The 23963-nt window shown below is 36.0% G+C and overlaps 1 protein-coding gene across 1 annotated transcript in view; it reads right to left on the minus strand.

Moving 5' to 3' along the window:
- The window catches only part of LOC142351134 (transmembrane 9 superfamily member 1-like), a 32936-nt gene extending 17643 nt beyond the window's left edge, over positions 1–15293 (minus strand). The window contains exons 1-5 of the mRNA XM_075403230.1: positions 15165–15293; positions 14506–14656; positions 10715–10819; positions 9902–10020; positions 8999–9172 (exon numbers count right to left, since the gene is read on the minus strand). Of these exons, the coding sequence (XP_075259345.1) occupies positions 8999–9172; positions 9902–10020; positions 10715–10819; positions 14506–14656; positions 15165–15287 (672 nt within the window). The 5' untranslated portion in view covers positions 15288–15293. The remainder of the gene's footprint in view (positions 1–8998; positions 9173–9901; positions 10021–10714; positions 10820–14505; positions 14657–15164) is intronic.
- Between the last annotated feature and the right edge of the window lie 8670 nt (positions 15294–23963).

Consider the following 23963-nt stretch of genomic DNA (forward strand, 5'->3'; position numbering starts at 1 on the left):
GAGAAAAAAATTCAGCAATGAGAGCACTGAAGCAAGCCAAAACAGGATTACACCATTGAGAATTCATAAAAAAGAAAATCAGAACTAAATGGTTACCAACCCAGCCAAAAATCAATGGATTTCGGAAAAAATAACTGTGAATTCCCGAAGCCACAATTTTTTGTATTATCGGAAACAAAACTGCTGAAGTTAGGAAAAGCAAAAGGTACAATCAAAATTCAAAAAATCAGCGGGCTCAGTATTTTAAAGGAATAACTGAACAATTTGAAAAACTGTGCAACATCAGTGACGTTATTAACTGTTGAAAACCTCAATCTAAAACGGACCGATAGGAAAATGAAACCAAAAAATTAAATTACAAAACAAAACACATTCGACTTTTCGTTTTTTGGCAATTCGAACGATCTAACGAGAAGATTTTCTTGTGAGTTTTATTGATGAAATGAATTCAATTTATTACAAAACTTACCAGAAAAAGAAACAAAAAATCAAGTCACAAAAAACAAAATCTAGCTCCAAGAAATTTTTCAAAATACATATCAATTAATTTACTCATAAACATAAGGGGCAACAAATGCGATTAACAATTTCATAAGGTGCAACATTCACTATTCCCCACAAATATCAGCACTGCATTACAATGAATGGAATAACATTAAACTAAAAAGCTGCAAAAAGCTAATAAAGGCTCAAATCTTAAAACTTTAAATCAAAGCAAATGCAAATAAAGATCACAGGGGAAAACTAAGCACATTCGCGAGAAATAAAAAGGCTCCAAACACTACAATGAGAATATATTGATTAAATGTTTCAAAGTGGTAAAGAAGCATAAAGAACTCAAACCTCAAAATAAAGTCAGACACTAAATTTTGATGATCCTTCTAAGTGACCTTACTGCTGAAATAAAACAGTTAAAACCGTAATCAAACATTGAAACCATTGAACTACATTGCCAAAAACGAACAAAAAATGTCGAAAAAGAAAAATTGTGTTGGATATCACTATTTAGCAAAGAAGAAAAAGGTCGCATAAGAAACCGAGTACTTAGAGTTTAAAAACTTGACTCTTTTTGCAACTTACTCAAGTTCGGCGGCATTTTGACAAAAATAATTTTCAGCTTGCGCAGATCAAATTAACAAATATGTATCAATTTTATAAATTTCGAGACTGTAAAGTTAGTCTTCCCGAATTTCGAAGTTGATAGAAATTGGCTTTCGCAGTCCGATTAAATCAAAACATTGAAATCAAAATCAGTTTTTACAACTTTGTCAAAGAGCAGTACATCTTTGTACTTCAGGAACAAACTGAACGGCAACAAGCCAATTTTGCGCCACCTTTCAACAATGTTTTCATTCAAAAAACCATTCCGATAATCGCTTTTGAAAAACTCCAATCTCTTTAAATCAGCCTTTGAAGGCGCCCAGATATCTGTGTGCAATAAGCCCGAAATAATGAATGAGCATAATTTTTGTGGACCTGTATAAACTTTAGGCAGTTTTTTAACACAGTAGACTCCAATATGTCTTCCGAAGCTTTAACCAAATATACATGTCTGCTCCATTTCAGATTCTCTTGAAAAATTTTCTTGAAAAGCAAGATCAAGCGCCAAACGAACGTCCAAAACTGAGAGAAGCAATGCTTGATTTAATAAATGGCATTTACCGTATACTGACTGAAAAAAAGGTTTAAGATCCAAAAAAGCAAACTTTGTTTAAAAACAAATAACTAAAAATTGAGGCCTCTTTACTCAATTTGCACTTGAGGCGTGACGTGGGGCGGAGGTCAAACTCTAAGAGCCTCCCTTGACACCATGAATTTGTCTCCAAAACAGTTTCGGTGAATAGCATACCTGAAGTCTGGTAAGCCGAAAGGCTGTAAGAGCTCCTCAGCTATTTAATGTCTTCCGGGCTCTACCTGTTTATCTCCCTTTGGGGACAAAAAATTAAGTCCGACAAAAAATTGTTCCAGCAGAAAATCGCATTGAAAGACCACAGAACTAATGTAATTGCAACAAAATTGATTTGAGAGCAATTAAAAATAGTACAAAAATGACTCAAGAAAACCAACACTCCTCTTCGAGTCGTAAAAATCCAAGAGAACGCCAATGATATTGGCCATGTGATATTGGACATGTTCTTTACCGTCTAAAGCCTCCTATGAGATAAAGAGGCCTTTAAAAATGCGCAATTACTCAAAAAGTCCTAAGAGGCTGATATTACGGAACCACATCCCTTTTTAACAACCGCATTGGGGGGGGGGGGGGTAACTTCTACAAACTGCCCTTCACAACATTATAAGTATCCAAAACAGATGATATGAATCGCATACTTGAAGACTAGTGAGCTGAAAGGATCTAAGAGAACTTGATGCCAGCTGGGCTTAATGTTTATCCAGTCTTAGAGGACAAAAAGTCATATGGTTCAGACACAAAAAATCAGTGAAGCCAAAAATCGCATAGAAAAAGATCGGCAGTAGGACTATCAAACCAAACAATCCAAATAATATGGATCACAAAAGACAGAGCCCCAAAACAATCTAATTCTAAGATTCTAAACACCTGTTGGATTTTTAACACCTATCGCAACAAGAAAAAAATTCAGCAATGAGAGCATTGAAGCAAGCCAAAACATGATTACAGCATGAAAAAAGACAATCAGAACTAAATGTTTACCAACCAAGAAGAAAATCAATGGTTTTCGGAAAAAATAACTGAATTCCCGAAGCCACAATTTTTTGTATTATCGGAAACAAAACTGCTGAAGTTAAGAAAAGCAAAAGGTAAGATCAAAATTCAAAAAAACAGCGGGCTCAGCATTTCAAAGGAACAACTGAACAATTTGAAAAACTGTGCAACATCAGTGACATTATTAACTGTTGAAAATCTCAATCTAAAACGGACCGATAGTAAGAAAATGAAAACAAAAATTTAGATTATAAAACAAAATACATTCGACTTTTCGTTTTTTTGGCAATTCGAACGATCTAACGAGAAAATTTCCTTGTGAGTTTCTGATGAAATGAATTCAATCTATTACAAAACTTACCAGAAAAAGACAAACAAAAACTCAAGTCACAAAAAACAAAATATAGCTCCAAGAAATTTCTCAAAATCCATATCAATTAAATTAGTCATAAACATAAGGGGCAATAATCTCGATTAACAATTTCATAAGGTGCAACATTTACCATTCCCCACAAGTATCAGCACTGCATTATAATGAACGGAATAACAACAAACTAAAAAGCTGCAAAAAGCTAATAAAGGCTCAAATTTTAAAACTTTAAATCAAAGCAAATGCAAATAAAGATCACAGAGGCAAATTAATCATATTCGCGAGAAAGAAAAAGGCTCTAAAGACTACAATGTAGACGATATTGATTAAATGTTTCAAGGTGGTAAAAAAAGCATAAAGAACTCAAACCTCAAAATAAATTCAGACACTAAATTTTGATGATCTTTCTAAGTGACCTTACTGCTGAAATAAAACAGTTAAAACCGAAATCAAATATTCAAGACACTGAACTACATTGCCAAAAACGAACAAAAAATGTCGAAATAGAAAAATTGTGTTGGATATCACTATTTAGCAAAGAAGAAAAAGGTCGCATAAGAAACCGAGTACTTAGAGTTTACAAACTTGACTCTTTTTGCAACTTTCTCAAGTTCGGCTGCATTTTGCCAAAAATAATTTCCAGCTTGCGCAGATCAAATGAACAAATATGTATCAATTTTGTAAATTTCGAGACTCTAAAGTTAGTCTTCCCGAATTTCGAAGTTGATAGAAATTGGCTTTCTCAGTCCGATGAAATCAAAACATTGAAATCAAAATCACTTTTTACCACTTTGTCAAAGAGCAGTACATCTTGGTACTTCAGGAACAAACTGACAGGCAACAAGCTAATTTTGCGCTACCTTTCAAGGTTTTCATTCAAAAACCATTCCGATAATCGCTTTTGAAAAAATTCCAATCTCTCTCAATCAGCCTCCGAAAGCGCCCAGATCTCTGATGTGTGGAATAAGCCCGAAATAATGAATGAGCAGTAGAACTTCTGTGGATTTGTATAAATTTTAGGCAGTTTTTTCAACACAGTAGACTCCAATATGTCTTGTGAAGCTTTATTCAAACATACATGTCTGCTTCATTTCAGATTCTCTAGAAAAATTTTCTTGAAAAAAGGGAAAAAGCAAGATCAAGCTCCAAACCAACGTCCAAAACTGAGAGAAGCAATGCTTGATTTAATAAAAGGCATTTACCGTATACTGACTGAAAAAAAGGTTTAAGATCCAAAAAAGCAAATTTTGTTTGAAAACAAATAATTAAAAACTGAGGCCTCTTTACTCAAATTGCACTTGAGGCGTGACGTGGGGGCGGAGGTCAAACTCTAAAAACCTCCCTTGACACCATGAAATTGCCTCCAAAACAGTTTCGGTGAATAGTATACCTGGAGTCTAGTAAGCCGAAAGGCTGTAAGAGCTGCTCAGCTATTTAATGTCTTACGGGCTCTACCTGCTTATTTCCCTTTGAGGGCGAAAAATTAAGAGTCCCACAAATGTTGAAGCAGAAAATCTCATTGAAAGACCACAGAACTAATGTAATTGCAACAAAATTTGTTTGAGAGCAATTAAAAACAGTACAAGAATGACTCAAGAAAACTAACACTCCTCTTCGAGTCGTAAAAATCCAAGAGATAGCCAAAAATAGATCGCTATTGCGTCAGTGCATATTAGCCAATGTGTTGATGAGCAGCTTTCAGACACTTTAAACAGTGGTGATTTAGAAAGTTTTCGGCCCGTGATATTGGACATTTTCTTTACCGTCCAAAGCCTCCAATGAGATAAAGAGGCCTTTGTAAATGCGCAATTACTCAAAAAATCCTAAGAGGCTGAATTGACGGAACCACATCCATTTTTAACAACCGCATTGGGAGGGGGGTTTGGGCAACAGTGGGGGGGGGGGCAACGGTGGGAGGGAGGTTTTTGGCTGCATGGGGGCGTTAAGGCCAGGACGATGTGCATGGTTGGTGATTGGGGGGGGGGGGGGGGGTGGGTAAAGTCAGAGGGCGTCTGACGTGGGGTGGAGGGGTTGTGTGTGTGTGTGTGTGGGGGGGGGGGGTCAACCTCTAAGAACCGCCCTTCACTCCATAAGTATAAGTCTCCGAAATAGTTTCTGAATCGCATACTTAGAGACTAGTGAGCTGAAAGGCTCTAAGAGCACTTAATGCCCACGGTGCGCTTCCTCTTGAGGACAAAAAACAAATAGGTCAGACAAAATCGGTCAAGCAAACAGTCGCATAAAAAGACCAACAGGATTGCTAACATACTTGCTACAAACTTCGTTTCAGTGCAATTAACAATGCCACAATCCAATAAAAAAACAATTACCGTTGATTTCCCTTTCTTTTAAAATCTGTATCAAAAATGCGAGCGAACCAAACTTCAATTCAGAAACAAAACAATAACGGAAATTCTGCCTGCGTGGGAACTTGACAGATGACACCTTCACCAGACAAAGATATCGAAGAGTAACTAGAAAACCATGCAAAAGGTTATTCAAAAAAGCAGCTCTTACGTTCGAGGTTAACTTACCGGAGAAGAAAATCTTACACCAACAATGATCAATACGGATTAGCTATATATATTCTGAAAGTTCAGGTAACTATCACAAAAAGGAAAACTATTTGGAGCAAGCCGTATTCACACACAAGGAAATTTCGTACACTAATGAGCAAAATATTCCATTAAAAGCCGGCCAAACATTTAAAACGCGCCTGAAATTAGTTTAGAACGGCATGAATTAACGTACAGACTTTGTTTTAAAAGTCTGTTAGCAACAAAAGGCAAAAAGCAAAACCACAAACAGTAAAATTAAAGAGATTCTAACAACATTTGACGTATTTGATACAAAATAAAAAAGCCAATAAACGTCGGGCGAAATGCCCTCAAAAGATTTGTCAAGGGATAGCTTTGTTAGTAGCTATCAAGGCTTTAGGGAGACTAGCTTTTGCTTGAGGGGTGGGGTGAAGGTCGGGGGCGTGCATGAAGTGCGGTGGGTGTAGGGGTCAAACTCTTAGGAAGTAGGGGTCAAACTCTTAGAAACGCCCTTCACACCGTGATTTTATGCCTCAAAAACAGAGCATAAAGAATCGCATACTTAGAGCTAAGTCAGCCAAAAGGCTAAGTCACATGCGAGCGTTACTTATTTATCTCGTTTTTGAGGACAAAAAGTCAAGGGTGCGGCGAAAAATCGGTGGAGCCAAAAATCTCAAGAGCAATTAATATCAGTCAAATGAATCTGAAACAAAGGCCCATTTATCCGTACGTTTTCGAAATGCAAAATAAATATAACAGACTACCGTTGGACGAATTGCTCCCAAAATTGGGTGGTGGTGGTGGGTGGGTGGGGGTTATGTTATTTTAACCTGTGCATGTTAATTTGCTGAGCAAATACCTTTTATATGCCAATTGAATACGCTCAGCGGAGAAAAACAGACTAAAAAAGTCGGTCAAATTCGTTTCACCTAATATTTTGAAAAAGCGGCAGAGGTAGACGAAGCAAGACCAAATTGCTTCTAAAAACACCAAATAAAAGAAGGAACGCAATATAAACCATCTGAGATGGCGCCGTTATTGATGATGCAGTTAAACCAATTTTTTAAACAATTGACGGCTAGAAATTTATCATGGTCACAAAGTGGGGGAAAAATGACTTGCAAAGATTCTGATTTCTCAGAAAGTGTGCAATTGGTCGTTACTTTCTTCCGTCTTAGACACCTAGAATTACCCTGAAACTGATCTCCAGGTAGCACAAAAACTTTTCATTGATTTCTGAACATTCTAACAGGTAAATTTTGAAAATTGTTTTACTTTTTTTTGCTCAAATGTTTTAGTCTTGGATCTTATTCTATTGAAACTGCTTGATAGTCAGAAAACTTTTACACTCAGCTTCACGAAATCCTGGATTCTTCTTATCTGAAAGCTATTTAAGCACAAAAGTAGACAAAAGGCGACAAGGTCAAAAATGTGGAAACTTTATGCCTCGATTTTCCCTCAAGAAATCAAAATATTCTCGGTGCGGATTATCTCTGTACTCATGGCATCAAATTTATAATCACAAAAAGACTGAGCACGGACGAATTGATCTCGAACGACTGTCGAGGCGAGTTAACTTAGGAGTGTTGTACAGGCTACAGAAACTTCTATGGGTCCAAAAAATTCTAACAAGGGTGAGGTTCTAAGACCCGATCTCCAGGCTAGAGTCGGTGACATTAACCACTAAGCTACAGGGACCATGTAGTCCCTCAGAACAGCCTTTGTTTCAGCAACAGATATAAATTCTGATGCGAGCAATTTCAATCACTCTAAAATTCAAAAAGTCAAGCTGAAAAAGAGTGAAATCAAAAGATTGTTCTTGAAGAAAACGGTCCATTCGAAATTTGCATAACAAAGACACACCTTTAAAATAATTGCTTCAAAATTTGTTTGAGGGAACTGGAAAAACATCAAATAATAAAATGTACAAAAAATGCTGGTAAAATGTACGTAGGAAAAGTGTAAACATAACCAACTAACGTCGGGCGAATTGCTCTAAAACTACCGGCGAGTGGTTGCCTTCGTTAGTAGCTAGGCACAGTTTAGTGAGGCTAGCTTTAGCTTAATTGAAGTGGCGTAGGTGAGCACAGCGGGGGGGGGGGTGCACCGGGGGCTGATGGGGTGGCAACAGTAGGAGAAGGGGGGTCAATCTCTAAGAACCGCCCTTCGCATCATAAGTATGTCCCCAAAACAGATTCTTTGAATCGAATAATTGAATACTAGTGAGCTGAAAGGCTCTAAAAGCACTTAACGCCCGGTGGGCGAAAAATCAAATGCGTCAGACGAAAAATTGGTCAAGCGAAAAATTGCATAAAAAAGACCGACAGCACTAACATAATTGCTACAAACTTCGTTTGAGAGCAATTAAACATTAAAAATAAAAAATTTTGAAAACTTTTCGAGTTTCAATTTTTCTTCAAGAAACGAACAGTTTGAAAAAAATCTCTTCGGCAATCGATTGAGTTTTTCAACAGATTTTTATAGGTACCACTTTTTTATGTCTCCGCAAAAGATATCCATCGCCTAAAATTGACTAAACAAAAAAGAGCCGAGTAGCCTAAAACTCCTGATTCCCTTATAAACATGAGGGTTCAAAGAATTTTTAAGAATTGTTTAGAATGATAATTCATGTTTGATAACATAGTCAGCAGCTTATCGGATAACAGCTGCGAAAAGCACCGTTGAGGCCTGTTATAACAACCAATAAAGCAAAGGAAAACAATTGAGATAAACAATTGAATACAATTGAGAAAACAATTGAATAACATAACAGACTAAGCGTCGGAAGAACTGCTCTCGAACGACTAGTGGGAGCTCTAATCAATTGCAGCCTGCTTCAGTCGGGGGAGGGGGTGAGGGGAAGTTTAAATGGTACTAAGAAGTTCAATAGTGGGCTTCAAATAACCACATTAGAGGTTAACATATACCACTATCAAAATTTAAAGCGAAAAATGGCACCAGTTTTGGCGCACTTTTCATTTGACTTTTAGTATTAAATTGCCAAGTGATTTCAGCTGCCTGAAATTGTGATTGAGAGAGAATTTTAGATCACCCGAAACGCAAAAAGTCAAGGGCGTGAAAGTCACTCGAAAAGTCAAAACTGTCAAGCGAAAATTTTGCATAAAAAAGACACGTTTACAATAATTGCTATGAATTTCGTTCAAGAGCAATTAACAACAGTGTAAAAGTGAGACCATTTTGGTTTTAATCCTTGCCAAATGATTTGATAAACTTTTTTTCTATTTCATCAAACAATATAGAACTCAGCAGTAGGGCTAAAGCAGTAGGGCTAAAGCAGTAGGGCTATGTTATTTGCATTCTATTGACTTTCAATTACATACGTAAACTTAAAATACTTAAGTTCGATAGAAGCCATTTTTAGTTGAAGTTAAACCTCAATTTATCTACCTCTAGGGACTTTGGGAAGAAATGACCCCGGCTGTGCTGTTCGAGCTGGACTCTGTCCTTGAGTGTCTTCTCAGTCTCCACCCAGTACACAGAGTAGGAAAACTGCATACTACTCACTGGAGTGTTCTCGCTCAACTCTACTGGTTTATCGGTCGACACACGCGCCGCTATTACCTGAAAATTGTTTCTCAGGTAATTGTTCAGTTAAGTCTGGGGATGGGGGTATATTCGGAAGTTGTCCAAAAACGGTTTATCTATCCGCAGCACACGCAAACAGGAGCTATTTTAATCCAAGAACTATGCTACATAATCTGCATAAATTTTTATGTGGGCCCTTATAGTAGAGAAGTGGACGTTGATGGCATTGTTGTGAGAGGGGGTGAGGGGGAGCCGGCTTTGATAACAAATAGATTCGGAAATTTATAAATTCTGTGTCAATTAGATAGATATTGGTTTCACGTTTTGATATAACTGTTCAGAAGTTTTCCGAATTGGAATCTTACATTACGGTGAGCTTGTTTTTCACCTCGCTCAATTTCATTGCAAAAATACTTTTGAGAGAATGAATGTACTGGCGACGATTAATGGCTAAAAGACTCCAACTTTTTCGACAAACAATTTTTAAATCAGATGATCGACACAAGCCTGACTAAGAGCAAAAAATCTATTTAGCTTGATTTAAAGCGCGATCTATAAGATCTATTTATTATTGCTGTCTTCAAAATATTACAGATCGCAACAGTGTCCAAAATCAAGTCGTGTCCGTGCACTTTTGGGCCATTCATGACTACCATAATATACTTACGTTAATGGGGTCTATAGGTCCCAGCTCCCTTACACTGGTGGTGGGGTGGGGTTAACGTCAAAGATAACTTTATGTGAAAGATAACCAAATGTACTAACATTGTTGGAATTATAGCTGAGTAGGAATCGAATGTGTGTATTCAGTTTACACGTGTGCTTGTGAGGCCAAATATTCTGCTCAACGTATTCTCCCAAGAATCCACGCAGGGGCAAGTCGTCTGAAAAGGCATTCAATGTATAATTTGATTAGGGGGGGGGGGGATTTCGTAACATTCTCGCATTTACCAAACTATTTATATTTGTGTAAAACTATTTGTATTGTTGACGTTAAAACCTTATTTAAAACTTAACAAATTTGAGAATTTTTCCTTTTCTCTTTATGAGTATATACTATTATTAGTATAATTAAATGATGCTTTAACACCCTTTCGTCATTTATCGATTGCAACGGCCATTACTCTTCAAAAATTCTATAAACACCATTATCATAAGATATGAATTTCCACAGGTTTTCAATAGGAAAGGGGAATAGATCCCTCAGGAATAGAAATTGGATCAAGGCTAACAATATTCAGGCAGTGCAACATTTGCAGAAATTCAGCGAATACATTACAGTCAGCAGTTTTAAATTTGACCTACCCAATGAAAATATTGAGTCAGATATTTAATGTCAGAAATGCCACAGAGAGCTTGACTAAACCTGTTCACGATAGACCTGTTCAAGCTGTTTAACTTGCACATCATTCTGTAAGTTAGAAAAACGCATCATAGGATGGATTGGCCTTTTAAAGAACTCTTTTAAATCATTGATTCATAATAAGACGACAAGATAGTTTTACTCACGTGTATTATATGAGATGAAGAATTTTTGCATGTGCATACTGCCATAGTATGTAGCCAATAAACTCTTACCAAGATAGAATTCGAAGTAATACTCTTCTTCGATAGCCTTGACTAGACTGTTGACTTGGTCGCCAGAAAGAGGTCGCTCGCATAGCACCACATTCTCACTGTTGGCTGAAACAAACACAAGAGGAGCATTAAAATTTCGGAGCGACAAAAACCATATTCTTAATTTTTCAAATTTTTCTCATGATTTTGCACTAATGGGACTGTTTAACGTCATCTGCGTCACTTTTATACGGACTGATTTCCAGGGATTACATATGGTGCATAAGAGTTTGGGTTTGAATCGAAATTTTCTAGTCTACTCACAAAGCAGATTTGTTATTCACATTAAAATTTTAACCTAAAACACCCCACAAGTTTGCAACTGTTAGTCCTTTAGATTAAAGCCAACTGTTGGTTCCTACTAAAAAATATCTGCATTGATGAACTTGTAAAATTTCGATTTGCATGTCCTGTTTGTAGTGCGTCCCAGTTCGCTTATCTCAATGAATTCATTTTAAAAAGAGCGCTCGAGTATTCATTAATATTAACAAAGCAAGAGCTCCAAGACTTTTGATATCTCATTCGATTCGGACACCTGAGAAATTAGCACGCAGCTTGCCGGATAATAGCCGCAAGATAGCATACACAATTTCCTGAAAAAAATCACTTCAAACAAACGACAACAATTAAAGCACGAAAATTAGTAATACCAATTCTACTTAAAACTACTAGTTAAATCTACTACTACTATCTTGCTTAATTCCAATAGGAATGCATACCTCTCAAAAAACTAGCACAGATTAGGTGAACTGAAAACCTACGAGTCTGTGCGTTGTACAGAATGCTCCAGCACACCTCTCAAGGTTGTAAAAACTACCATTCCTGTCAGAGAAACCGTTGGGAGTATCTGAAAGTAACTTATAAACATTGGAGAAAATTACTTGTATTGTTTGAACAAAAAAACACATTCTAGAGAGATAAGTGTGGTGCAATTTGAAAGACACAGACATAGACAGACAAACCTTAAAAAAAACCACAAATACAAACATTAACACAGAAGAAAAAACATCTCTTGTTGGCAATTGAACTTTACTCAAGGTTCGTCACCGTAAAATTAGGTCTTTTATAAATAACTCGGCTTTGAGTTCTTGAGGCAAAATTGTGTCGGTAATTGTAATTTTGGCACAAAAATTTGGATTGAAATTTTTTGATGTTTTTCGAAAATTTTTTGTCATTTTTGACCTTTCATGAGCATAATTATGAGAAACAGTTGTCTTTTTAACATCTCGAAGATGTGCTACTGGGACATAACGCAATAACATAACCTACTACAGGACGGATTGCTCTCAACTAGCTTTAGTAGTACCCAGCTTAATTTCAGAAGCGAAGCTAGCCTTATTGGGTGAGAGCGTGGAGGTGGGTAAAAACTTACAAGTTGCTCTTCAAATGAATTTCAGAGCTATACCTCTAACTAACGAGCTTTACCAACTTTCTCGTTCTTTAGGACAAAAAAGTAGAATCAATCATATCAGACGCAAAATTGATGAAAGAGAAATTGGATCAGAGAGAACGGGACCCAAATAATGTTAATAATCGGCTGATAACCTAAGCAGAATTTCAGAAAGTCGTCCTCGGTCGGACACATGTATAATATAATTAGTATTAATTCTATTAGTAGGTGACTGTGGAGCGGTGACATTTCTGCATCAACACCGTTATGTGAGATATCTGATCACAGGGTTGGGGGGAATCAGGAGCGAGGTGCATCGTCATTTGTGGGGGATAGGGGCAAGGAAGGCAGATTTCTCTGTGCAATGCGACATGACAATGAATAATGAGACAGGACAGTAAAAAAACTACCACAACGGGCATAAAAAAATGTTATTACTATTAGAGAACAGATAGCGTATAAGTCAAATAACCATTAGCTGTTCTCTGATGAATTCAACAACTAAAACTGGAACAATTGAGCATGGGTCACCTAAAAAGGTTCATGAAAGAGATAAGAATCAGCGAAAACAAGTGAAATTGCGGAAAGTGAAAAAAAAACTTACTCCCGCAAAATGAAAATTTGTTCGAACACTGTTCTTGCACTCCGCTTGCAAAGCAGTTTGAAAAAATTGTTTCCTCACACAACTCGCTATCCACTCCTTTTCTCCAGCCTGACAAGAATACTAACTAAACACTACTCTAGGTTGACTTCTCGTTGACCAAAATTTGCGAACGGATCTTTAAAAAGTATATACGTAAGCTGTCCGGAAGCAAAACCGGAAGCATTTGACTGGATCACACCATACGAAATTTTGCATAAAACAAAATAAAAGCATCTTACTTTTTGAATGAGAAAGAGAACATAGCTGTCAGATTACCCGAAAAGAGCTGTAATGGATCGTCTGAAACGATAATAAAAAATACCGACAAAAAATTATTCGATAATAAATGTGGAGATGTAATATTTTGATTAGCAATCTGTATAACTTATTGCTGCTTCTATTAGCTGCTCTTAGAAAACCTTCATTTAGAGTGACACACAAGCTCAGTTGACCTTAGCTCCTTAAATTGAAGAAAAGTCATTTCAGAGTGAGGAAGTCACTTTTAATAGTGAGGTACGTCACGTGTGATCAAAAATTTTAATAGCAAGAATGAATGAAAAAATCGCTCCCCTAAAAGTGAAAAATGACGTCACGCAAGTTAAAATTGCCGAACGAATGAACAAAAAGAAAATTTGAAACGATTATGACGTCATATGGTCCTCACAAAAATCTTGAAGACAAATTAAAAAACCTAACAGGACACGTCCTGACACAATTCAAAGAATTTTTATTGACTAAACAAAAAACAAGAACATTGTTCAAACACCATTTTCTCACTTTACTTTAAAATTTAAGCAAATCTATTGCAGTATGCTTCAGTCGGGACAGGGGTTAACTAAATTTACTAAGGATGGCTTCAGATTTCATTCGAGGTTAGAAGTTATATACCACTATAAACACTTTAAAAAATTAAAGTTAAAATGGTACCAATTTTGGCGCTTTTCATTTGACTTTTAGCAGTGAACTCCCGCCAATTGATTTCAGCTGCTTGAAATGTTCAGTGATAGAGAAATTTAGACCGCTCAAAACGCAATAAGTCAAGGGCGCAAAATTCACTCGAAAAGTCAAAACGGTCACGCAAGAATTTTGCATAAAAAGACCAACACCTTTACAATAATTGCTTCAAACCTCACTCGAGAGCAATTAAACAATCTTATTGAAAGGATTACAGGATTGTCCAATATTTCAAATAAAAAACAAGGCGGCATGACAAAAACAAAAATTAATGTTGGAAGACGTTCTATCTGAAAAGATCCGTACCTTCCGTCAAAATGAAAAAAAGCAAAACAATATTTTCTTATCTTTATTCTTCTCTCAAATTACTGGGCTGTTGTTTTTGCTTAAGTAGTCTCTTGAAACAAAAAATACTAAATTTGACAGTGATAACCGTCACAAAAGAGGCCCAAATCAGAATCAGAAATAGGCACAAAGTTGACTTATTTTTTTCAGAAAACAGTATCGCAGTCAAATCAAATCATCGAAAAAACCGCAATAAAACTAATTGCCGCCAAAAACTTTCCGTAAACTGCAGAGACGCGTCTAATACGTCAAAATGAGATAGAAAATGACCGTAAAATTCATCTTAAAAACATTTTCACGAGCAAAATTGATTTTTATATCGTTTCACTGACATACTATGATTACCCAGAACTAAGATTTCTTTCATGCTTGCAGATTACGCTGTAAATGACCATCAACGTGATAAATGAAAAGGCTAACTTTTAAATTTGATATCAAATTGAGAGTAGGCTAGTCTGTCTCCTTTTAGCACTTCTCCTAGCGACATGCTCCTGTGTTTGACTTTGTCTGGTTGGCACAGAGGAAGTGTGTAGAAATGATACGTCTCATCTGGATTGTTGTATGGTCCCACCTGAAAAAAACTCATAAAAACAGCCCGCCCAAACACTGAACCCAAATACGGTGAAAATTGGAGTCCGCAGTACTACCAGTTCTGCGTCTTCAAAAAGCATTTGGTACTTTTTCAAATCTGCACTTTTTGTATTTTGTAAAGTTGCATTAGATTTACAGCAATTATGATGAGGGGTCATGAGGGGTATCCGATCACCACATTTGTCTAAATGTAGTCAATCCAATTTTCTCACACGCGTGACACTGACAACAGCATCGTATAACCCGTAAGCAGAAATCTGACTCAGAAAAGTGCTTGCGATGTTTTAATCTCATTGGTTTCTTTAAATCAATACGCGCGATTTACTGTTCTGCATGCACAGAATATAATTTCTCTCTAAAATAGTTGGAAATAGACGGCAATGTGAGGAGATTACGTTATAACCATTAAGCTGGGGAGGGGGTTTATTATGGAAAAAAACCCAAAGGTTCTCACTCATACGACCCAGCGAAATCTATTCGATACAAACCTTGTTAACAAACAGTTCAACTTTATCGCCTTCTTTATACTGTAACACAGGATCACATATCACACTCAAACTCCATACTAGCAGAGAAATCACTCCACGAAAAACAGCTCTGCGTTCGGTCATTATATAAAACCTGAAAGATAGAATAGTAACAATTAGCCTAATTGTTGTAACAAACTTATTAAAAAGATTAGATATGTTTAAATCCTTGCAACCCCACTCTCAAGGGAGAGGTTTTAGAGGCAAGCTACGAATGGTTTGCTTTATCGGAGCTAGCTGTCTGGATAACACAAAGAATTCCCTATCCTATCGCGAACGACAAAATCTATCTCAACGACTTTATTGCATTAGAGGGCTCAGTTTCAAGTCCGCAAATTTGGAGCTGAGGAAAGAAGAATTCAAAGATCTCAATTACTTGCTGACAAGAGGAAAATTGAAGACAGCGAACGACATTGTTTTGTGGCACGATATTGTAAGCAACTCTATCAACAGTCACAAGTGTAACAGAAATACTCATTGTCACATCGATGAATTTCAAGTAATCTTGAACGGATTCGGTTCCCGAATATCTGATGTGGCTTACGCTAGAAGATGCGGTGCCCTGAATTACTTCAAGCAGCTGAAGAACAAGAAGTATTGGGTTAATAACGAGAAAATTTTTCTCTCAGATCGTAAGCAAAAGTGTGCCGACACTGTAAGTGAGTTGCGAAAGGTTCACCCCTGCGTGAAATTAGAGTTTCACCTTTTCGACATTCTCAACCGTCATCAAAAAATCTCGAACAACTCATATTCCAAAAGAAGAAACAAAACAAACAACACCGGCAGTCGTCAAAGGAAGGCAAAGAAAAGTTTTATGCTGTTACAAAAGATGTCCTGTCTAAAGATCAGCACGGATTCTGTCAAAAAGAGGTCTACAACAACCCAGCTGATAATGAAATTCAGGGCTGAATGAAATCTATTCCGGGTTGTACCAAAAAACTATTGCCTCCACAAAAAATAGTTTATAAACAATCAAATTAATAATCTAAATTATGTGAAAGAAACCGATTTGTCAAATTAAAATTACTTCCGATATTTAAAACAAACGTTTTCGGACTTTACGTTCATCGTCAGGTTAAAACTTTTACAAATTGTTAAAAGATAAAATGAATATGTATTTACATTTGTCTGAGACCACACTAGTAGTAATAGAGTGAGTGATAGTCCCCGGGGGGGGGGGGGGGGGGGTGAGGACCCCCATGTATTAAGATAGGGTATAGCGTATTTTTCGGGATTTGGGTCCTCCCTAATGTATTAAGATAGGGAATGAATTAGCATGTATTAAGATTAGGTATAGCGGTCTTAATGTATTAAGATAGGTTGCATGTATTAAGATTAGGAATAGAATCTCCATGTATTAAGATTAGGAATAGAATCTCCATGTATTAAGATTGGGTATAGCCGCCATGTATTAAGATTAGTTATAGCCGCCGACATGTATTAAGATTAGTAATAGCCGCCGACATGTATTAAGATTAGTTATAGCCGCCGACATGTATTAAGATTAGTTACAGCCGCCGCAATGTATTAAGATTAGTTATAGCGGTCGACATGTATTAAGATTAGTTATAGCGGTTGAAATGTATTAAGATTAGTTAAAGCGGTTGACATGTATTAAGATTAGCTATAGCGGTCGACATGTTTTAAAATTATTTATATCCGTTGACATATATTAAGATTAGGGGTATTTTTTGAAAAATTGTTGAGATTTTTGTACATTTTTACGTTGTTTTTTCAATAATTTCTAATTACTCTCCTCTGATTGGTTAAAAATGACAGCTTTTTTGAAAAAATTGAATTGAAAAAGTTATAGATAACAGACACAGTACAAATTATGAGCACCAAAATACAAAATTACTCAATCATTTACAATAAATTGTATAAATTTCAATGAACATCAAGGTACACTTAGCCGAGTGGGTTAATAAAGTCGACAAAAAGGAAAAACTTGCGTAGCTAACTGAGTAAAAGGTACAAATGTTAAAAACTAATGTCGACTTTATTGGGCACCAGCTTTGTGTATACCCCAGTAATCAAATTTACATATAATTACTAATAAAATTTAGTACATGCACATCATGAACATTGTTCAAGTTTGTTTGTAAAAATTTAAACAGATGAAAAGCAGCATAAATAGTGTAGAACCCACACAAGTTTTCCATTTTCTGAAGTGGACTCTGTATCATTTTCTGATACTTTTTATTCAAAAATTTGTAATGTGTGATTGATCGTGCTAGAGAATTCACATAGTAATAGTTTCTATTGAGGCGACCAATCATTATCCAATGTTCACCAGCTTCACTGCTTGGAGAAGTGTTGATGATTGCAAAAGTAAATTTGGGCAAATTTGGGACAAAATCTGCTGGAAAGGATCCAATATACCGGAATTTAAGCTCTGGAATACGTCCAATAATGTCACGAAGTGAGGTGTTATCCATGACAAATAAGTTTTCTTTTCTTTATCTCACAAGCTCCGTTTGTACAAGGATTCCTGACAGAGCAATCAAGTTGAAAACTTTCGTTCTGTTGAGAGAAGCAACAATCTTTGGATTTTGTGATTTTGTCAACCGTTTCGTTCTGGGTGCTGGGATGAAACAAAACAATAATTATAAAAAGTCCAAGGAAAATTAGCAAAGGAATATAAATATATATATTTGAAGTTAGTCTACCCCAGTTCACATCCACATCCATTAGTTAATTAACAATTGATGTAGAGAACAACAACTAGATAGAGAGGTTAAGCCCACAAATGTTCCAACAAAGTACATAAAAATGAAAAAATGATGAAAAATTATTAGACATTTTTAGCAACAGTCCCAAACTGATCAATTTTGACAGTGGACATCCTTTCTCCCAGAACAATGATTTCTGTTACGTTTCTTAGTGAACGATCAAAAAACATTTCCAATCGAATACTTTCACCACTGAGTTCAGGATAATGAACATTTTCGCCAGCATCTTGAAGTGAAGTGAGATCGAATACAAGTATGTAGTGGTTCTGAAACTGATGATTCGGTAACGCAGGAATTTCCTCGTTAAAATTCATTGCTTTCATTGTTGTTACGTATGCTCTACAGTCATTAATTGTATCAAGCGATACAATAGCTCTACCTCCGCGAACAATTCTAAGTTCTCGCAAACCAAATTTCTGATAATGGAAAGGATTTTCTTGAAAATGTCCTGTGAATGCCGAATTGGTGTTCATCGCAATAGCTACTCTTCTGATTGGAGCATTGTTAAAAACATTTTCCTGAATAAACTGGTTCTGTCCTGAGGGAATAATAAATGTACGTGCAATGGTTTCCATAAAGTTGTAACAAGCAGGTTGATGAGTTAATTGGTATTTGATAGTCTGGTGATACACTTCGTTAACAACCACGCGTCGTGTAAATAAGGAACAGTCAAGAACCTTAAGGGAAACGTGAGGATTGTAGGAAATCATGTAAAAATTAGGTCTTGCACGAATCAATTTCAATCTTACTTTTGTATTTGGAAGCAGTAACTTTTCACATTGAAACAGGTCAATAGCTAATTTACCGTAGTAAGTGCTTCCATTTTTCAGCAGAAGTTCTTCCTCTCGGTCTATAAACGGGCTCTTCTCATAATCACTAGGTTCTTTTTCAAATTCGTATCCATGACAAGCCAAAATGCCTTCATTATTTCTCGTTGAAGCGTTAAATTCATTGGAAATTAAAGCTTTGTGTCCATAGAGACCATTTGAGTTGTACACTTGTTGATTGTTCAGATACACTTCACAGTTGGAGAAGAGTGAGTGTAAAATATTGTTGACATGAGTTAGATAATGTAAATCGTCATCTGTGAAAGACATACCCATATCTGGTTTTCCATGCTCATCTTTTTTCATAAAGTCATCAAACAATCTTCCCTTTTGTAGTCCAACTTTGATTTGAAGGTGGATATCTCTCATATCAAGATAGATGTTTCTATCTGTTTCAAATTCAAATTCAATGCTGCTTTCATCCAGTGAAGTACTAGGATAAACTTCTTGAACATGAGAAGACTCAATTGGTTCCAAAACAGGAATTTTGTCAAAAATCTCCAAGCAAGAGTTTGTAAAGTGTCCATATCGAAAATTGGAATCGTTTGTTGATCTAGAATTCATTTTAGATTAGCAAATATATCTTTTCTCGTTCGACGACGTCGACTGATTTTTGGAGGTGATCTACGAATAATGCGACGTTTTCTTGTTTTTCCTGCACCTAGCTGTTTACGTAAAGTTTTCTTTCCAACATCAGCAGCGACAGATTTGAGTTTTTTCTTCCCAGTCAAAACATTTCCAATTTCAGGAGCAGCCATTTCAATTAAATCAGCTCCCACTCTTTTTGCTGCTGGGACAACATATCGTCTCAAAAACGGAATTGCTGTCCTCCCAATTGTTTGCGCTAAAGCTCCAAATCCCCTACCCCTTTGTCTGGCATATCCGCGAAAATACGGTAAATCACTATCAGCAACCATTTTTTACAGTCTTAATTCTAAAAATGATTTTCAGAAGTTTTTCTAAACATTAGTACTGCTCTAGTTACTCCAACAGAGTTGAAAGGTACTTTTTCACCATAAGAGTCTCGGAGCTCTAATTTTATGCTGTGGAATGAATTTTTCAGAATTTTTTTAAACTGTAGGTTTGGAAAATTTTGATAATTCATGTATTGGCCAGTTGAGATGATGTCTCCATTCTTAACCTTTGATATAAAAGGAATGCATCGTAAAAGAGCAGCTTCTGTATCACCCACAATGTTGTATTCAACAATATCACTATATATCATCAATGTATGTATTCGTACAATGTCATAAGGAAACTTGGGAAAATGTGGACCAGCACCACTCATGAAAACACCCATCCCATAAACAGCTTCTTCACATCCAAAGACATGACAAAGATCAGCACTAAATATAACAAGTAAAGAATTCTCATTGGGAAGACTCAAAGAAATTCGCTGTGTAATTTTGTTAACGTGTAATCTGATTCGTGTTTTTTCATACTTTTCTCGTTCTTGAACTTTTTTGTTCATTTCGTTTACAATATCAGAGATCGAAGGATATAGACCTGGATCAAGTGTGTAATAGTCTGATGGTTTTGTATTCGGTGTTGCTTCATCTAGATAGAAAAATTTCCCTTCCGTGATGTTTTGGTACAAGGAAGGATAAGATAGTTCTGTAATTGCAACCTCCCATTCTCCTTCGAGAATAATTTGTTCCGGAAGAAAGTTTGTAAAAGAACTATTTATATCCGTTGACATATATTAAGATTAGGGGTATTTTTTGAAAAATTGTTGAGATTTTTGTACATTTTTACGTTGTTTTTTCAATAATTTCTAATTACTCTCCTCTGATTGGTTAAAAATGACAGCTTTTTTGAAAAAATTGAATTGAAAAAGTTATAGATAACAGACACAGTACAAATTATGAGCACCAAAATACAAAATTACTCAATCATTTACAATAAATTGTATAAATTTCAATGAACATCAAGGTACACTTAGCCGAGTGGGTTAATAAAGTCGACAAAAAGGAAAAACTTGCGTAGCTAACTGAGTAAAAGGTACAAATGTTAAAAACTAATGTCGACTTTATTGGGCACCAGCTTTGTGTATACCCCAGTAATCAAATTTACATATAATTACTAATAAAATTTAGTACATGCACATCATGAACATTGTTCAAGTTTGTTTGTAAAAATTTAAACAGATGAAAAGCAGCATAAATAGTGTAGAACCCACACAAGTTTTCCATTTTCTGAAGTGGACTCTGTATCATTTTCTGATACTTTTTATTCAAAAATTTGTAATGTGTGATTGATCGTGCTAGAGAATCCACATAGTAATAGTTTCTATTGAGGCGACCAATCATTATCCAATGTTCACCAGCTTCACTGCTTGGAGAAGTGTTGATGATTGCAAAAGTAAATTTGGGCAAATTTGGGACAAAATCTGCTGGAAAGGATCCAATATACCGGAATTTAAGCTCTGGAATACGTCCAATAATGTCACGAAGTGAGGTGTTATCCATGACAAATAAGTTTTCTTTTCTTTATCTCACAAGCTCCGTTTGTACAAGGATTCCTGACAGAGCAATCAAGTTGAAAACTTTCGTTCTGTTGAGAGAAGCAACAATCTTTGGATTTTGTGATTTTGTCAACCGTTTCGTTCTGGGTGCTGGGATGAAACAAAACAATAATTATAAAAAGTCCAAGGAAAATTAGCAAAGGAATATAAATATATATATTTGAAGTTAGTCTACCCCAGTTCACATCCACATCCATTAGTTAATTAACAATTGATGTAGAGAACAACAACTAGATAGAGAGGTTAAGCCCACAAATGTTCCAACAAAGTACATAAAAATGAAAAAATGATGAAAAATTATTAGACATTTTTAGCAACAGTCCCAAACTGATCAATTTTGACAGTGGACATCCTTTCTCCCAGAACAATGATTTCTGTTACGTTTCTTAGTGAACGATCAAAAAACATTTCCAATCGAATACTTTCACCACTGAGTTCAGGATAATGAACATTTTCGCCAGCATCTTGAAGTGAAGTGAGATCGAATACAAGTATGTAGTGGTTCTGAAACTGATGATTCGGTAACGCAGGAATTTCCTCGTTAAAATTCATTGCTTTCATTGTTGTTACGTATGCTCTACAGTCATTAATTGTATCAAGCGATACAATAGCTCTACCTCCGCGAACAATTCTAAGTTCTCGCAAACCAAATTTCTGATAATGGAAAGGATTTTCTTGAAAATGTCCTGTGAATGCTGAATTGGTGTTCATCGCAATAGCTACTCTTCTGATTGGAGCATTGTTAAAAACATTTTCCTGAATAAACTGGTTCTGTCCTGAGGGAATAATAAATGTACGTGCAATGGTTTCCATAAAGTTGTAACAAGCAGGTTGATGAGTTAATTGGTATTTGATAGTCTGGTGATACACTTCGTTAACAACCACGCGTCGTGTAAATAAGGAACAGTCAAGAACCTTAAGAGAAACGTGAGGATTGTAGGAAATCATGTAAAAATTAGGTCTTGCACGAATCAATTTCAATCTTACTTTTGTATTTGGAAGCAGTAACTTTTCACATTGAAACAGGTCAATAGCTAATTTACCGTAGTAAGTGCTTCCATTTTTCAGCAGAAGTTCTTCCTCTCGGTCTATAAACGGGCTCTTCTCATAATCACTAGGTTCTTTTTCAAATTCGTATCCATGACAAGCCAAAATGCCTTCATTATTTCTCGTTGAAGCGTTAAATTCATTAGAAATTAAAGCTTTGTGTCCATAGAGACCATTTGAGTTGTACACTTGTTGATTGTTCAGATACACTTCACAGTTGGAGAAGAGTGAGTGTAAAATATTGTTGACATGAGTTAGATAATGTAAATCGTCATCTGTGAAAGACATACCCATATCTGGTTTTCCATGCTCATCTTTTTTCATAAAGTCATCAAACAATCTTCCCTTTTGTAGTCCAACTTTGATTTGAAGGTGGATATCTCTCATATCAAGATAGATGCTTCTATCTGTTTCAAATTCAAATTCAATGCTGCTTTCATCCAGTGAAGTACTAGGATAAACTTCTTGAACATGAGAAGACTCAATTGGTTCCAAAACAGGAATTTTGTCAAAAATCTCCAAGCAAGAGTTTGTAAAGTGTCCATATCGAAAATTGGAATCGTTTGTTGATCTAGAATTCATTTTAGATTAGCAAATATATCTTTTCTCGTTCGACGACGTCGACTGATTTTTGGAGGTGATCTACGAATAATGCGACGTTTTCTTGTTTTTCCTGCACCTAGCTGTTTACGTAAAGTTTTCTTTCCAACATCAGCAGCGACAGATTTGAGTTTTTTCTTCCCAGTCAAAACATTTCCAATTTCAGGAGCAGCCATTTCAATTAAATCAGCTCCCACTCTTTTTGCTGCTGGGACAACATATCGTCTCAAAAACGGAATTGCTGTCCTCCCAATTGTTTGCGCTAAAGCTCCAAATCCCCTACCCCTTTGTCTGGCATATCCGCGAAAATACGGTAAATCACTATCAGCAACCATTTTTTACAGTCTTAATTCTAAAAATGATTTTCAGAAGTTTTTCTAAACATTAGTACTGCTCTAGTTACTCCAACAGAGTTGAAAGGTACTTTTTCACCATAAGAGTCTCGGAGCTCTAATTTTATGCTGTGGAATGAATTTTTCAGAATTTTTTTAAACTGTAGGTTTGGAAAATTTTGATAATTCATGTATTGGCCAGTTGAGATGATGTCTCCATTCTTAACCTTTGATATAAAAGGAATGCATCGTAAAAGAGCAGCTTTTGTATCACCCACAATGTTGTATTCAACAATATCACTATATATCATCAATGTATGTATTCGTACAATGTCATAAGGAAACTTGGGAAAATGTGGACCAGCACCACTCATGAAAACACCCATCCCATAAACAGCTTCTTCACATCCAAAGACATGACAAAGATCAGCACTAAATATAACAAGTAAAGAATTCTCATTGGGAAGACTCAAAGAAATTCGCTGTGTAATTTTGTTAACGTGTAATCTGATTCGTGTTTTTTCATACTTTTCTCGTTCTTGAACTTTTTTGTTCATTTCGTTTACAATATCAGAGATCGAAGGATATAGACCTGGATCAAGTGTGTAATAGTCTGATGGTTTTGTATTCGGTGTTGCTTCATCTAGATAGAAAAATTTCCCTTCCGTGATGTTTTGGTACAAGGAAGGATAAGATAG

Source organism: Convolutriloba macropyga, chromosome 12, assembly GCF_964194025.1.
Source record: "Convolutriloba macropyga chromosome 12, txConMacr16.3, whole genome shotgun sequence".
Taxonomy (NCBI): Eukaryota; Metazoa; Xenacoelomorpha; order Acoela; family Convolutidae; genus Convolutriloba; species Convolutriloba macropyga.